This window comes from Pholcus phalangioides, unplaced genomic scaffold, assembly GCF_987345545.1.
Source record: "Pholcus phalangioides strain wild (caught in Gottingen) unplaced genomic scaffold, Ppha-v1.0 ptg000017l_1, whole genome shotgun sequence".
Classification (NCBI taxonomy): Eukaryota; Metazoa; Arthropoda; class Arachnida; order Araneae; family Pholcidae; genus Pholcus; species Pholcus phalangioides.
Window position 1 is genome coordinate 66,843,908 of NW_028301610.1, and position 16,498 is coordinate 66,860,405.

At 35.1% G+C, this 16,498-nt stretch overlaps 1 protein-coding gene across 1 annotated transcript in view; it reads left to right on the forward strand.

Moving 5' to 3' along the window:
- The window catches only part of LOC149074660 (tyrosine-protein phosphatase 10D-like), a 403,111-nt gene that overhangs the window by 359,690 nt on the left and 26,923 nt on the right, over positions 1–16,498 (forward strand). Inside the window, exons 23-24 of the mRNA XM_089247098.1 lie at positions 6,513–6,770; positions 8,478–8,626. Of these exons, the coding sequence (XP_089103224.1) occupies positions 6,513–6,770; positions 8,478–8,626 (407 nt within the window). The remainder of the gene's footprint in view (positions 1–6,512; positions 6,771–8,477; positions 8,627–16,498) is intronic.

A 16,498-nucleotide genomic window follows, 5' to 3' on the forward strand; every position in this document is an offset into this window, starting at 1 on the left:
CTCTGAAACTTCATCATTATTTTATTTTATCAAAAAAAACCATCACTTTGTGGTTTGTTGACATCAAGCTTTGTTGCTCTTTGAGAGCTTCTATAAGAGCTTGATTCTGTCTTATTAACTCTTTAGCTAATCAGATTTATGGAAAGCATTTTCTCTTACCTTTTGCAGTCTTAGAGTAAATACTCTATCCAACTTTTTTAAGATGGGTTGCGCATCGCCACTTGTGATGTTTCTTTAACACTGGTGTGCACAATTGTGTTTTTTGTTTGTGGGGGTGATGGCATAGATTAACTCATGGTATTACCATTGAAATTCAACTTTCACTGCCTCAAAAACTAGAGCCGATCTGGTAAAACCAATTTAAGTTTCGAAATCGGTTCCCCAAAAGCATCCTTAAATCACTGAAATATCTTTGAGAACAAAATTAAAACCAGTGTTGAGTAGTGTAATCAATAGAAAAAGTCAGAAACCAAAAATTATTTTGAATGCTAATTCATAACATTAAAAATTCCAAAGAAATATTGTATATATAATGTTCCAAAAAAATATTGCCGTTTTATTAATTAACATGTAATCTGATTAAAATGACAACATATAATAATGATCAATCAGTAAAAACGTACACAAAACTTCCCTCAAAAAAATTTGGCTTGATATTGAAGGTAAACAAATTTTGTGTGTGTGTGTCACATTTTGGGAAAAAGTGTTGATTAAGGGTATAATATCACACTACATGGAGAGAAAAGTGCCAATCATAAAAGAAGGCCTAATTTGGCTTCTAATGGGATTGAATATTTCAGTTCATTTTTAAGTGACAACCTGCTGCTGGTGGGGAAATGCACTTTCGTTCTGAGTTTGGCACATAACTGACCGTTAGAAAAATGACACGTCACAAAATTTCAAAAGTTTATAACTTGCTTAATATTCATCCAATCCAAAAATGATAAACACTTTTCTGTATTAGTTTTTCACAAGGAATCTTATGTGTAATTATTCGGTGGTCAATAGTTACCATCCTTTATGTGCTTTAGAAAGATACCCTTTCTAATGGGTCGTGTGTATTTCTCATCAGCGATTTTTAACATGGGCTTATTCCCATCATGAAACATGATTTTTTTAAACTGTCAGTGAAACACATCAGAAATGATATGGAATGATGTTCCAGAGTTGACTAGAGTATGAATGGGATGACTGTTCATAGTTATTCTGATATTTTGTATCAACTTGGCAACGGTTGACCATGGAGAGTTTTTAGCTACTGTAGCCCCACTTCTATCACAATCTGTTCAATTTCCATCATTTTGACTATTGGTTCTGTTAGGCGAGCGGCTAGGGACTCCATGATCATGGTGATCTGTTGTATCAGACTACTACTAAACCACACATGCACCTTGTCCACACATTCTTCTGCAGAAATTTTAATGAATTGGCATACATGAAAATGTGTGTGTACATGTTGTGAATCTAATGCGAAGCTTGTTATGTGTAGTGCTGCCATCTGCCATCAATTTTTCTAACTAAGAGTGAAGTGCAATTATTGAATATTTGTATTGTTGTTGGCCCCTTGTGTGCTCTCTGTGGCAAGACTTTTTGTTGCATTAGACTGGTCAATGACCTCTAAGTCATGACATGTTCCCTTCAACATCAAAGGTTCGTCTTTGTTCTTGGCAATAACTTACCATGTAACTAGGACAACCACAATAGAAGCAAATGGATCTATTATTACGGAAACATCTCTTTCTGTGTAGGAAGTCCTCAGCTGAGACTGGCGATTCATTAGTGGAGAAAACCGTTGTTGATGTGACAAGGTGGCAACATTGAAGAATTGATGTCTCGAAACCCCATCGTCAACATTAATTTGCACCAGGATTGTTCTTGTCAGTGGTGCTAGTGACCTCTACTGTGACCTTGAAGGTTACTATCAAGGTCCATGAGTTGGAATCTGGGCATAGAACGTTGGAAGCAATTTCTTTACTCACTGGCCTGGAGAGACCACTGATAGATGGAGCCTTCATTTCCCACCCAACTCCACTGGTTGGAAATTGCCATATGGCGATATATGACCAAAGTTGGTATGCAGTAAAGTAGTAGTAACCTTTCTCCACCTATCTGATGACACTTTCAAGATGTTGCTATAATAGCTTAGCGGCAGATGACTTCAGCTCTCTGAATTTTTCCAGTAACAATCTGGTGAATCCTGGTAGCAAAGTCAACTTTCTTCCAAAGGTGAAAGTAGGGCAAAATTCTGTAAAGGTTGGGACCTTTTTTGCCGATTCTTCTCTGCTGTAGCAATTAGATATATTAACACAATTTTATAAAATCAGTTATCGTTATGGCTCTAGTCAGTAGGGCTTGGTATATGTTTTCAGCTACCCCTTTCATGAGTTGAGCCACTTTATGTTCTTCACTCATCTGTGGGTTGACTTATTAGCAGAGTCCAAGTACATTCTGAATATACAACTGGGTTGTTTTCTCGGGATTGTGAGCTTGGCACTTCAGCTACATATCGGCACATTGACATAACTGCTGGCTCTTCCTCAAAGGTACCATTCAATTCTCTCTGGAAGACAGATCAGAGTCTTTGATACATGCAAATCACTTAAAAGAGTCATCTAGAAATTGCTAGAACCAACACAGGAAATGAAATAATGCAAATGATAACTGGTAGAACAATTAAATGAAAAATATCCACCCATCTGGATATGGCTAGGCTCGAACTTGCAACCTTTTGACAACCAACATCATACCTCAACTCACTGTGTCAACTGATGCAAGTTTTCTAGTTGGCATTATTATTGAAAAAAAAAGTATTCTGTTGAATATCTGCTACAATTGCATGGTACAAAAAAAAATTGTCTCACTTTTTCTTTTGAAATTGATCAGTTAGTCCATTATGTTGTCTTATTTTCTAAAGAGGTATGATTCAAGTAATATGAACAGAATGAATCAGATTATCACTTTACAGCCATATTTTATATCCCTAGAATAAAATTTCACCCAGTATTATGATTTTTCCCTTCATATATACAACTGAAAATTTCAGTCATTTGCAGGGTTGTTTGGTTTAAACCTTGGTTTTAACCAAGTGGTTTTTTTAAAAAAACCACTTTGGTTTTTTCAAAAAATCAAATAAAAGTTGCCTAAATATCATTTTTTTCCTTGAAAAATATCATATTGGTTCATTATTAGCCAAAATGTTTCATTTTTACCACATTTTATGTCCTTGGGGTACATTCTGATGGTATATCTTTAACTGACATAAGATTTTATAAGTGGTTTTTTTCAAAAAGTCTCATAAAAGTGGCCAGAATATATATATATTTTTCACATGAAGTATCTTAGTTATTTAAATTTATATATAAAAGCCAAAATTTCTCATTCTTACAACATTTTCTAACCTTTGGCTACGTTCTGATGCTCTGTCTTTAGCAAATTCACGAGTAAGGATTGCATCATACATCTAAATGTAGTGGTTTATTATCTCTCGGGGTTTTTTCCTTCACACCTTCACAAAGAAGCAGCTACAGTAGTGACACCATCATGCTAGGGGCAGGTGGTTCTATAATCCAATAAAGACACCAGCTGTCCTTAAAGGACAAAGACTAGTGTACTAGTATTACATTACCTCACATACATTTTCATTTTCTTTCCCATAAGAAGTAGCACATCTCCTACTGTATATCTCCCAGTCTTAATATTCAATAGTTGTTTTTTTTTATACTTTCACACACACACACTGTTAAGCCCAGTTAATCAAGGTTCTACTGTATAGTAGTAACAGATTTATGAAAAATAATCAGCTATATACGGGGGATTATAATTTGAAGTTTTGGTTCTCCAAAACTATACAATAAGTACTGATCAGGATGACTTGAAAATTTGCATGGATACTCCTGAAGCAATGGAAGTTTCTTTCGCAAAAGAAAAAGTGCAAAATGTGCAAGTAGATGATGCTGTACTTGGCCAGCAGTATAATCTATTTTGTGCAACCACATCATTTCGGCACTTCCACAGCATCAGTGTGTGGATAGCACTTCTATCAAGATGCACATTGCAATACCAGCAAAGCAGCTGCTGAAGACCCATTTTGACAGGATGCACGTTAACCCTTGCAACTTCTGGCTGTGGGAGTACCTCAAAATGTTATGAACAGTGGTCAGATTGCAAACTTTGGTGAATTGCAATCTCCAGCACATTCCCTATATGTTAGAAGTTCCTCAGGAATATGAACGGGGGGAGGGGGGTGTTTGGTTTAGTAAAGCTGAATTGCAAGCACATCCACATTATGACCATGGCATACTCCGATTCTGTTGTTGAACAAGAATTTTTGTGCTTTCAACCTCATAGCCAGAACACGCGATGGACAACATATTTAACATTTCTTAAGTTGTAGTTATTTGTTCAATTACTTCATTTTGTGATGTTTCCATGAATTATGAAATCGTGAAATGCTATAATTAAGGTATCATTCTGCCATGACTGGCTATTTTTTCCATTCTGTGAGCAAATTTCCCACATGTTGGATGATGTCATTAATTTTACATTTTTAAGTATTTTTTCCCCTTTACCAAATAAAATTGTATTTTTTCAGGAATATTCATGTCAATTTACAAGTCATTCTGACAGTCGTTCTTTTTTTACAGTGTTTTGAAATCAATTTGTTATAATAATTAGTTATAATCACCCTGTATATCGTAAATCATTGCTAATTAATCTGCATTATTTATGCTTCATTAAACACATTGTATTCAACTAATTTTTATTATAGTTTTTGCAAAAAAGCTTCCTAATTAAGTATACTGAAAGTAACTGAAGAAAAACCTTTATGTATTATATGATTAATAACAACATTGAAAGAATTTTCAAACACACAGTAATCCATTGAGTTAAGCAAAAAATAATTAAATTGCAAAAGTTGGTTTTTGTTAAAATGTAATAAATATTTATTGATTAATTAGCGTGGGAATAGTGTTAATTACAGTAATAAACATTTTATTTTAGTTAATTATTAGAAGTTTGAATGATTTTTCAGAAATTTCATTGTTTTTAATGTTAATACTATATAAAACAAAAAAAAACAGTTTAAACCAAAAAAACCTGGTTTAAACCAAAAAACCCGGTTTTTTCGTTTTTTTAAAAAAAAACTTTTTTTACCAACCCTGGTCATTTGCATATTTCAAGATGTACGACAAGTATGCTGAATTTCTGGTATTTCTCATAATTAGAGCCCGGATTATATGCACTTAAAAAGTGGCAAAATATGCTCTAAAAATATGCAAATATGCACTTTAAAAAAAGGCTAAAATATGCATTTAAAAATGCCAAAATATATACTATCTTTACACACATCCGAAATGTTTTTTATTTACCTTGTGCACACACGAACATTTTAAATGCTTCACCAATTTTGCGAGCATGCAAAAATTATAATACGGGTGAATTCCCAGATATTTTTCACAAGGATTCCATCTTCTACTAGGTGCTATATGAATTTGTATATATTTTCTTGTTTTCTCATCTATTTTAGCTTTTTCAGTCTTTATTTTGGACGTTTTGTCTTCCTCATATTGAATTCCCAATATGTGCTTCCGTTGCGCGTATATATTTTTGTATTTTATGTTTGTTGATGATTTTATTTTTAACGTGTAAATTTGATGAATTATTTGCTTTTCTATTAATTTTCATTACTTGTATTTTACGTTTTCTATCTCCATGTGTTTCCCATCTCTGTAATTGGGCTCAGCCTGTTGAGATGTGTAAATAAATAAATAAACATCCATATCTTTTATGGGTATCTTTTTCTGCCACCTCGTTAGGCAATTTGCCTGTTGTACCCTTTTTGTTTGTATTTGAAAAATCCTGAAAAAAGTTAAAATTCGAAAATATGCATTAAAAAAATTACTATGCAAAAAAAACATGTTTTTAAAATGCATATTTTCTATTTGTTAGTACATATTCATTTACCTCCTCACATATGCATATACTGCATATGCAAATAACTTTTAAATATTTTTTATTTCAACATTTTCAATTTCTAGTTAGTCGTGACTGTTCAGTAATGAAATAACAATAAAAAAGAATTTCCAGACTATATTTCTAAAAGGATTGAACATTTTTGATGCTAATGCTGAAACAGTTGGTATTTAAAAAAAAAACCCTCTACCTGCGGTAAAAAATCCAGATGTTATGAAAATATTATGAGCAATATTCATTTGAAAAACTATGAAAAAGTGATTGAACTTCAATAAACCTTCACAAATATGCACTTATTCTGAAAATTCTTTGATTTTATGCATTTATATGCATTGATGCTGGAAAAAGCCAAAATAGGCAAATGCATATAATCCGGGCTATACTGATAATTATTTGTTGGTGTCACATTTCCTCTGAATATTAATATATTTGTTCAGGAAAGAAACTTGGTACTGACTTTTTTTTCTGTGTTATAGATGCTTCACTATTTTTTTATTTAAAGTATTCCATTTCATTTTAAATGACTTCTTTTTTTTTAGGGTTACAATTCTCCAAGAGAATTCATAGTTTCTCAAGGACCACTCCACTGCACAAGGGATGACTTTTGGCGCATGATTTGGGAGCAGAACTGTCGTGCCATAGTTATGCTTACAAGATGTGTGGAAAAAGGTCGAGAAAAGTGTGATCACTATTGGCCATATGATACGCAACCTGTATATTATGGAGATATACAAGTTACAATTTTAAATGAGTCTCAGTATTCCAAATGGACAATCTGTGAATTCAAAGTTTCTAGAGTGAGAACTTTTTTTTTTCTCTAACTAGAATAATTTTTTCCTGCTCCCTAATCTGAACTTCAGGGATTATGTATCAAATTTTATTTTTTAAGTTTTTATATCTAAAGCAGTAATATGCTTATTGATCTATGAAGTGATTGGCTCAAGACAAATTTCTTATCTATGCAGGACATATCTTCAGCTCTTCTTGAGAGCATAAGCCACATTATAGTAAAATGACTCAGAAAACCAGCTGATTTGTATATGCCATGTGTGTAATAGTGTGAAAGGTAACACAGGCAATTTATTTGTCAAAGTTTTTGCCCTGGGCTTATATTTCCTCCATTTTTGGAAAAAGCTGAGAGAAAGCCAACACACCTTTGTTATGGTGTAATCTGGTTATCTATTTTTGTTTTCAGCTAAATTCAGTGTATCAAAAATTAGTTTCCTCTGCAGATTACTCCCTCCAATGCATTCATAGTTTGAAATTTTATAGACAATATTTTTACTAGTTTTTCCCTGCTATTTTGTTTTTGCTTACACCTGATTTAGCCCCCTTCCTATAGTAACTGTTCTTGAGGTCTAATGTCACCCCCAGATTAATGTTTTCTAAAAGTTCAATCAAGGCGTCACTGTGGTTGTTTTCAGCTAGCGAAGTTGTAGGCTAAGTTTTAAAGAAACACTTTCCTAAGCTTTTGCAGCACTTCAATCTGCCCTTTCTTACCATGACTGCCAAAAGTCAGTTAGGTTCAAAAAACTGATCCAGTAGAGAAACTTTGGGGGGGGGGGGATTGCAATGCCCATATTTATGGGTTGCCATATCCTGCAAACAGAAGCGCAATGTGTCGCAAACTCTCTCAAAACAAGAAGACTTTGAAAAATTTTTCTCATGGTTTTCATTCAAACAAAAAAGAATAGGTATAAATGTGAAAATAAATGAATAAAAATACAGTCAGTAAAAAAAATGTTGAAAGGTCTAAGTATAGGGCAAAAATACCTGAGCTTGGGCAATGTGTTCAGATTATGGGAGTCCAGATTATAGTGTTTCTACTGTGTTTATATTATGAACTTCACTGGACAAGTTGATGTTATTAACAAACAAATATATAGTGGAGTTCACAAGTGATGATAAAAAAAAAAGCTTATGAAATTCCTGTATTCTCCTGCATTATAGCTGGCATGCCCTAAAACACTAAAGACACCAGCTTCCACAATGTTAGTCTGGTTCATTTCTGACATGCAGGGAAAAGTCAGTTTTAATAAGGATCACAGAATACATTCAAAAGACCAATATCAATTTATGTTAACTGAATAAAGAAGCAAATCAGAACAAAGTACTCATTTTTCACTGTATCAAACATATTTTGCCCAGGCATTTGATAACTATAATGACTTAAGCATCAGTTAATTCATTCTATTCTTAGAGTGCAGATATCCAAGAATTATCTAGAACCTGACTCTAATTTATTGGCATGCTGGTTAATGCAGGAGAATATGGTAAGCCGCTTTTATACTCAACACTACCAACATGGCCCCCACATCCTGGAGCAGGGCCCCTGGTTATTCTTTTCACTGGTCCTTCTGTAGTTAATTTATAGTGTGAAAAAGCAAAAAATGATGAGAATTGTCCCGGGCCCCAAGGCTAGAGCCCTGTCAGCCCCTCCCTTGTGGGGATCATGACTACCAACATGTATCATCTTTATTAATACCAGCATTTTTTAATTTCAGGGTGACCAATCTAGAATTGTTCGACATTTTCATTTTACAACATGGCCAGATTTTGGTGTTCCAGATCCTCCTCAGACACTTGTGAAATTTGTTAGAACATTTCGAGATAGAGTTTTACCTGATACCAAACCTATTGTTGTTCATTGTAGGTGAGTTGCATCACGCTCTATTAATTCATATCACAGTCAATGGCTGGTTAAGTTCTCAAAATGTTTTTGTAAACCCTGCTAACTTCCTCATGTTACATTCATCTTATAAAATTTGTTTTTTCTTATCACCATTATTCATAGAGTGAAATGTAAAATTATTGCTTGATTGGCATGTCTGTGCTCTGATTAAAAGTGTTCTTGACTTGTTTTTCATTGGTGGAATGCAATACAGTATAGTCACTATATAGCAAAACTTGGTTTATGAGTGTGTTTTCACAAGATGAGCAAAAATTCATACTAATTTGAAGTTGATAAATTGGTGACATCTTGCAATATGAGTAATATATGTACACTACAGCTCCCTTATAGATAAGGAATAGTTTATAAGAGGCTTTTCATGCCCAACATATTTGTGTTGTTTGCTGAATGTTGCATGATCACAGCTAAATACTTGAAACAATGTTGGAAACAATTGTAAATGGGCATATGCCAATTAAGTGAGATTAGCAAATAAATAAATGAATGATTCAATTTCTCTCACTGCGAGCAAGACAGTCTTAATGAGTTCAGGGGACGGCCTCAGCATTTTTAGGGTTCTTTTTATTATTTCAATTCATGAAAGACTGAATAAAAAAGTTATATGGATTCTTATTCAGTCATTGAATTTAAAATTATGAGTCAAATCAGGTCAGAGGTTAAAAAAAGCTATTTGCATCAAAGCCGGTTTTATTCACAGGTCTGGTATTTGTGCTGCAGAAATACAGGAGTTATGTTCTTTTAGAGTTGCGCGGAAGCCATCAAGGCATGGGTGTACTCAAGACAGTGACTAGGCAATCAGTTAGGTGGTCAAATATTGACAGTGACATCAAAGAATTGTTACGTTCTTGTGATACTTGCCAAGTGGAAGCTCCTGAGCCTCCCTCTACGTTGGCACCCTGGCCATAGACAAGTGAGCATGGAGTTGTATTCATATTGATCATGCAGGGCCATTCGAAAGCCGAATGATTCTACTAGTGGTAGACGCTGCTACCAAGTGGCTGGAAGCTATTGTAGTTCCATCGACATCATCCACAGCTACAATTACAGCTTTGCATTCCATCTTTGCTAGATTCGGCTTGCCAAGAGCTGTTGTGAGTGAGAATGGGACATGATTTACCAGTGAAGAGTTCTCAAATTTTCTTTGCCAAAAGGGTATTACTCATGTTCGTACTGCTCCATATCATCCTCAGTCGAATGGACTGGCAGAAAGGGCAGTGTGTTCATTGAAGGATGCCATGAAAAAGATCAAAGGTAGTTCTTTCCAGGAACAGTTGAACAAGTTTCTGTTCCACTATAGGCAGACCCCAAATGCATCAACAGAAGTGTCTCCTGCAAGGGCAATGTTTAATCAAGCCATCGAGAGTCGTTTGGACTTACTAAAACCAGGAGTCATCTACCAGTTAATGGAAATACGAAGTCCAAGGATGAGGATTGGTGTAGAAATTATGGTAGTGATCCAAATTGGGTTCTGGTAGCAGGGCAGTCTTAAGAGCATCATGGGCCCCCGGGCCAAATGAGTTTTCTGAGGCCCTACCAGGTAAATTTTCGAAAATCTCAACTAAATGACATTTTTGTGAGGCCCCCTTTTCTCTTGAGGCCCCCGGGCCGTGCCGGGTGGGCCCATGCCTTAAGACGGCACTGTAGAAACCTCTACCAGATGGTAGAGGTTTCTACTTCCATTGGAAGAGATGTCTGGAGTAAACATAGCCTCAGGCTATGCTGCTTGTCATAGGGACCAGCTGCGATTGAGAAATTCGATCACACCACCACCTGTAGAGTCAATTGAACCAGATCTGCCAGCTAGTGCTGAGGTTCCACAGCCAGTAGAGTCTTCTCAAGAGGCTGATCAGACTACTCCAAAGACTATTCCAGTCTTAAGATGCTCACAACGTTCTTGTTATGTGCCTGGGAAGTTGGACTTAGTTTTTTGTGATTTAATGTATGTAATGCATTTATGTTTGGATATATAGCAGTACAATAGGGAGTGTGTTTTTATTTTTTCTCCTTGGCATCATAATTTTTTTTTTTGTGAATGTGAAAATTGTGTGTATACATATATTTCTTAGCCTGGTTAGGTTGTAGTGTATATCTTCCATTACGTGCATTTATTTATATCATCAGAAATCCCTGAGTATGTTTTTTTTTTTTTTGCTTATATAGGGAGGGAATGTTATGTGTTCATATTGTGCATGGCAACACTCACAAAAAAACGGCGGTCAAGGCCGCTTGTATGTAAGCACCAAGAAGAAAAATAAAGTTTGTTTTGAGCTGTGTCTTCTACCTATTACCTAATGCTGATTATGTGTTGACTATGTGTCAGTAATCACATACGAAACAATGGCATCCATACTTGTTATAGGCATCTTTTTCTCGGCCACCTCATTGGGCATTTTGCCTGTTGTGGCCTTGTATTTGCATTTCTCACCACCGGGAATCAAACCCCAGACCTTGTGCATACTGGGCAAGTGCACTGGAAAAGGTCCTGGGTACGATTTCCAGTGGAGAGAAATGATACTTTTTTCCTGTTCACCTCTGCATAATATCCAGAAAGCCTATTTTTTTCATGTACAGGGTGATTATAAAAAAACTATCCCGACATATGGGCCCCTAACTATCATACCATTCACAGAAACTGAATGAAATTTTGGCATAAGGTAATTTTGATGTATGCGCTCAAGAATGATATGGAAAACAACAGTGTCACTCTAACAGTTACAGTGAGAAAATTTCGAAAATATCAAATGGCAACACCAAGTTTTTTGTATTGGAATGTGATCTCCATTGTGAAAAACCCTAAATAGCGTTCGAATGGCAACTGTAGCATGAAAATCACCGGCGGTAGATAGGCTAAAAGTGAGGACAACCAATAAGGAAAGAGAAGCAGCATAAAATAAAGCATTTTATTGTGTTTCACAAATTTTCCACATGACCTTGTGGAAGACTAATCAGGCTGGGATCTCAGCCGAAGAAACGGTGTGACGAATGAAACAAACATTAATGCTCTGGTGCACGGCAAAGTCCTTTTTACTTTTTCCTTGCCTAGCTCCGGGGATTTTCGTGCTACAGGTGCCATTCCAACGCTATTTAGTGTTTTTCAGTATGGAGATCGCATTCCAATACAAAAAACTTGGTGTTGCCATTTGATATTTTCGAAATTTTCTCACTGTAACTGTTAGAGTGACACTGTTGTTTTCCATATCATTCTTGAGCGCATACCTCAAAATACCTTATGCCAAAATTTCATTCAGTTTCTGTGAATGGTATGATAGTTAGGGGCCCCATATGTCGGGATAGTTTTTTTATAATCACCCCGTATTTTAGCCAAACAAAAATTCAACATCCAAATCCTACCAAATTTTGGAACTTCCTCAGACCTAAATCAGTTGGCCCCACTTCTCTTAAAATCTAAAGATATTTCTTCAAATATTGCTACCGAATTCAATTTGACTCTCTGCTCACTTTTCTCAGTTGACCCCACTCCGCCACAATACTCATTCGTTCATTCTTTCCATAACTCGAACCCGGTTCTTTTCATTAAAAAAGGTATTTTATTTATAAAGTTGCTAATAAAACAAACCCATTCTGTAGGCCTCGATGATATTTCAAACTCCATTCTCAAATATTGCGCTGAAGATATCTCCAATTATCTTCTAATCTTATTTAACATCTCAGTAAATACTGCCATCCTTCCTGCCAATTGGGAAATCAACAACATTATTTCCATTAACAAATCCGGTCTCCTCTCTGACCCCTTAACTTCAGACCAATATCTATTACTTCATCCTGTTGCAAGATATTCAAACATGTTACAGCAAAGGAAATCCATGTCCATTTAGACTCCATCAACATTTTCTTTTCTAATCAACATGGCTTCAGATGATCCTTTTCTACTACATCCCAACTGTCCCTTTTCATCAATGACCTTTCCAAAGCTATTGATAACAAGTTACCAACTGATATCATTATCTTGGATTTTTGTAGAGCCTACGATAAAGTTCCTCACAGTAGACTTCTCCTTAAACTTTCAAATCTGTGTCTGAATTTACAATTTCTCAAATGGTTTTAGCTTTCCTTAAAAATCGTAAATAGTTGGTACATTTTAAAGATCATGGCATGCCATTTGCACTGTAAATTCAGTAACTCCTCAGGAAGCAGTCCTCTTGCCTTTATTGTTTTTAATACATATGAAACCCGTGAACCCTGAAACTCAACTGCACCACTAGATTGTTTGCTGATGACTATGTAATTTACCATATAATTAATCACGAGTCCAATCAAGAAATTCTTCTGTGCTTATTTTGGGATATGCCTATCAACCTACTTAAAACAGTTTTCACGAGAGCTTCTCGTAAAACTCTTCCCCTTAAATTCTCATACTTGATCAATAATGTAATCATATCCCAAGTTTCTCGATTTAAATATGTGGTTGTCATAATCTCAGCTGATCTACATTGGAATAATCATGGATTGTCTACCAGAAATGCCTCAACAAACTTTTTTCCTTCTCGGCAACCTCAAACATTCTACTCGTGATGCCTGACTTCTGTTACCAAACTTATATTTCTCCCATTATTTCTTATGCACTGAGGTCTGGCACCCCCGTACCTCTAGTAATATTGACGGATTTGAATCTATCCAAAACAAATCTGTCCACTTTATTCACGACTGCTGATCCTTTTTCAGTTCAGTTTCTGATCTTAAACTTGAACTTAATTTCTCCTCACTCGCAACTCACCGACTTGTCTCTCACCTATCCATGCTTTATAAGATTACTCATGGTCATGTACATTTTTTTTATCCTTCAGAGAGAAACACATGGCTTTGAAACCCCCAGAGTGAGATCTCTCAATAACGACTGAATTTACCGATCCTCTGAAACACTGAACGCTTTTATCAACCTCTCTTTAATAAGGTTTCACTTGATCAGGATTCCAAATTAAATCAGCGATCACCAGCATTGTTTCTGGTCCAAAGCACAATATTTAATAGCTTTGGCTGTAATGCCCGATAAACAAAAGATTGCCTTAATTTGAGCAAAATAAAGGATGAGATTTTTCAAAAATTCGGCAATCTGATGGCAATTTTGTCAACATTGGGAGGTTGTTTGAGCTCAGTGCTTGATCTTTAGTTAGAGACGTAATGATAGAGAAAAAATATATTGCAGTAATATTTTATACTACATAAATGTCTATATTAAAAAATAATCTATATATTAGTAAAATATCGGTAAAAAAAAGATGTAATATATAGTATAAAATGTCAAGTAATACAACAGAAGGCCTATACGAAAATCGAATCTGACCTTGGGATTTGGAGCTCCTTCACATTTTCACCATCCAATGAATTTCTTCAATTTCACAGGGAACCGCAATAAATGCATCAAAACTGGCAAAAAAAATCCACTGAATTTCAGCAGCACCTCACAAAGCACAGTGAAACAGGTTTCCTGATAGTTGACTCAATCATCAGGGAAATTTGGCTGTTCGAGTTAACAATTAAGGTGGCCCTTTCAGAAACGAAGACTCAAGAGAAACTTAACTTCATATTTATTACAACAAAAGAACAGAATTAACTATGTGAACATGTTAGCTGAAAAGGGAAAAGCATGTGAGTTACAATATTTGCTATGTATTTATACACAAAGCAACTTGATGTTGGTTTTACATCAGCACCACAAGTTGCACAAGTTCACTCCTGTTACCACAGTTCCCTGACATGTAATTATTTCTTTTTCTTTCACATAAGTATGTGTGTATATATATATTTCTCTTCAATCATACATGCTCGTCACTAAGTCCTCTTTGTACTCTTCGTTAAGCCCCCCCCCCCCATGGAACAGTTACAGTAAAACTTCGATAAGTCGTTACCTCAAGTTATCGAAAAATTATGATGGCTTAAGCGGAGTGATGACTTAAGCTGAGTTCCGTCAGATTTAATGTGCAATGTTATGAAAATCGTATAAATTTAAAGTAATGACATTTGTTAAAGTATGAATCAAAACAACAATATTAATAAAATTTATAGATTGCGAAAGAAAAAATAATAGCAATTTTTTTTATCTTTATCTCTTATTACTTAAATTATTGAGGTGAAATGTACTGTACACTTTGATTTATACTAGTAATTTTATAATTTATAGACTAACAGAGCAACTGTTTGAATAAGTAGCTTTTCTTCATAACAGAACTCTCTATTGCCCATCAATTTTGCATATACATCAAATTTAGTTTTAGTGTTTGAATTCTTCATCAGTAGTTCATGATGTAACTACAAAGTAATCTTGAACACTTTTGACTTTTGATGGAGGGGCCCTGGGCAGGGAAAAGTAAACAGAAGACCTCAACTTGGGAAAGAATGACTGATTTTTTTTCAACAAAGATATTTTGTTTAAATTTCATGTCCTAAATTAGTAGAGTCCATGCTTTCTATGATTATTTATTATCCATGTCCGCATTGCACTTTGACTTAAACTTGATTAATTTGATTCTTTGATTTACATAAATTTTGATTTCCTTGCACTATATGTAATCTTTGACATATCAATAAATTTTTGTTTTGCCGGAGATGCCCCCCCCCTCGGGGGGGGGGGGGGCGAAGTGCTTATGTTGCTTCTTGCGACAAAGCTTGGGTGTCTTGCGTTTTGTCAAGTTTCTCCAATGGAGCCCAGGCGGAAATGAGATCTAGCCTGAACAGTCCCCAACGTTCCAAAAACCTTATAAGGCAAATGAACTTCCCCAGCATAACTTTCGTTACTTAAACTGTTATGTTTGGGAATATAGGATTTTAGGTTCACAAGCTCTTTTTTTAATGGGAGCCATAAAAATAGTCTGTTCCACTTTCTCAAATTTTTTCATAGTGGCGACTTAACCGAAATTAGCGACGAGTAAACAAGGGTTTAATAACATTGTGGTCTATGAGAGCTGGAAGGGTCTGAAGAAAAGTTGTGACTTAACCAGAGTGACGACTTATCAGGGTTACGACTTAACGAGGTTTTACTGTATTTTATCTTTGTCTTTATGTATGTAATATTTATTTCTCTGTTACTGTAAAGGATGCTCGTGACTAGATTTCTGTAATAACCCTTCATAAAGCCCCCTCTTATGACATGTACAGTTTTTTTTATTCTGGCTGGTTCTTGGGCCAGAAATAATTCCAGCATGACCATGCCTTATAGAGCAATGAGTTTGTATCTCGCAAGCAACAGACTGGTAGTGCTCAGTTCAATCTCTTCCACCCTTTTGTATGTTCATACAAGTAAGGATTCCAAAGTGAAGCCCCTGAGTTTTTTGCATCAATCCTAAAAAATCTTCAGCCTTATAAATAAAATAAGTAAAAATACAATAATTTGTAGATGTGAAGCTAGAGACTTTGGCCTTTCATAGGTCTTATGCATAAACTTAAAATAACATAAAATATATATAAATCAATCCGTTCTTTATTTTTGAAAAAAAAATCATGGTTGGCATAAGGGATACGGTTGTGGAAAAAATCATTGAAGTTCTGATAATTTTTTTATGGAGGGAAGTTTCCTTTTTTATACAAGCATTTTGGATTATGATCATGTTAATGGAATTAATTGTGTTCCACTGTATATATGCAGAGTTATAGATGAGAGAAATTCCTCCTGAAATGGGAACAAAATATAACCTCAGTTCACATGCACATAGATTTTTAATAGTATTTCCATTTTGGGCATTGAGACTCTGGAGTTTCTCATCTGTAGTTTGCTCAAAAGGTATCCTATAAAAAACATTGCCATGCCCAGACTTGACAAGCAATATTGTTTGTTTCACAAAATATCCTGATATAATTCTGATACATGCCTTCAAAATT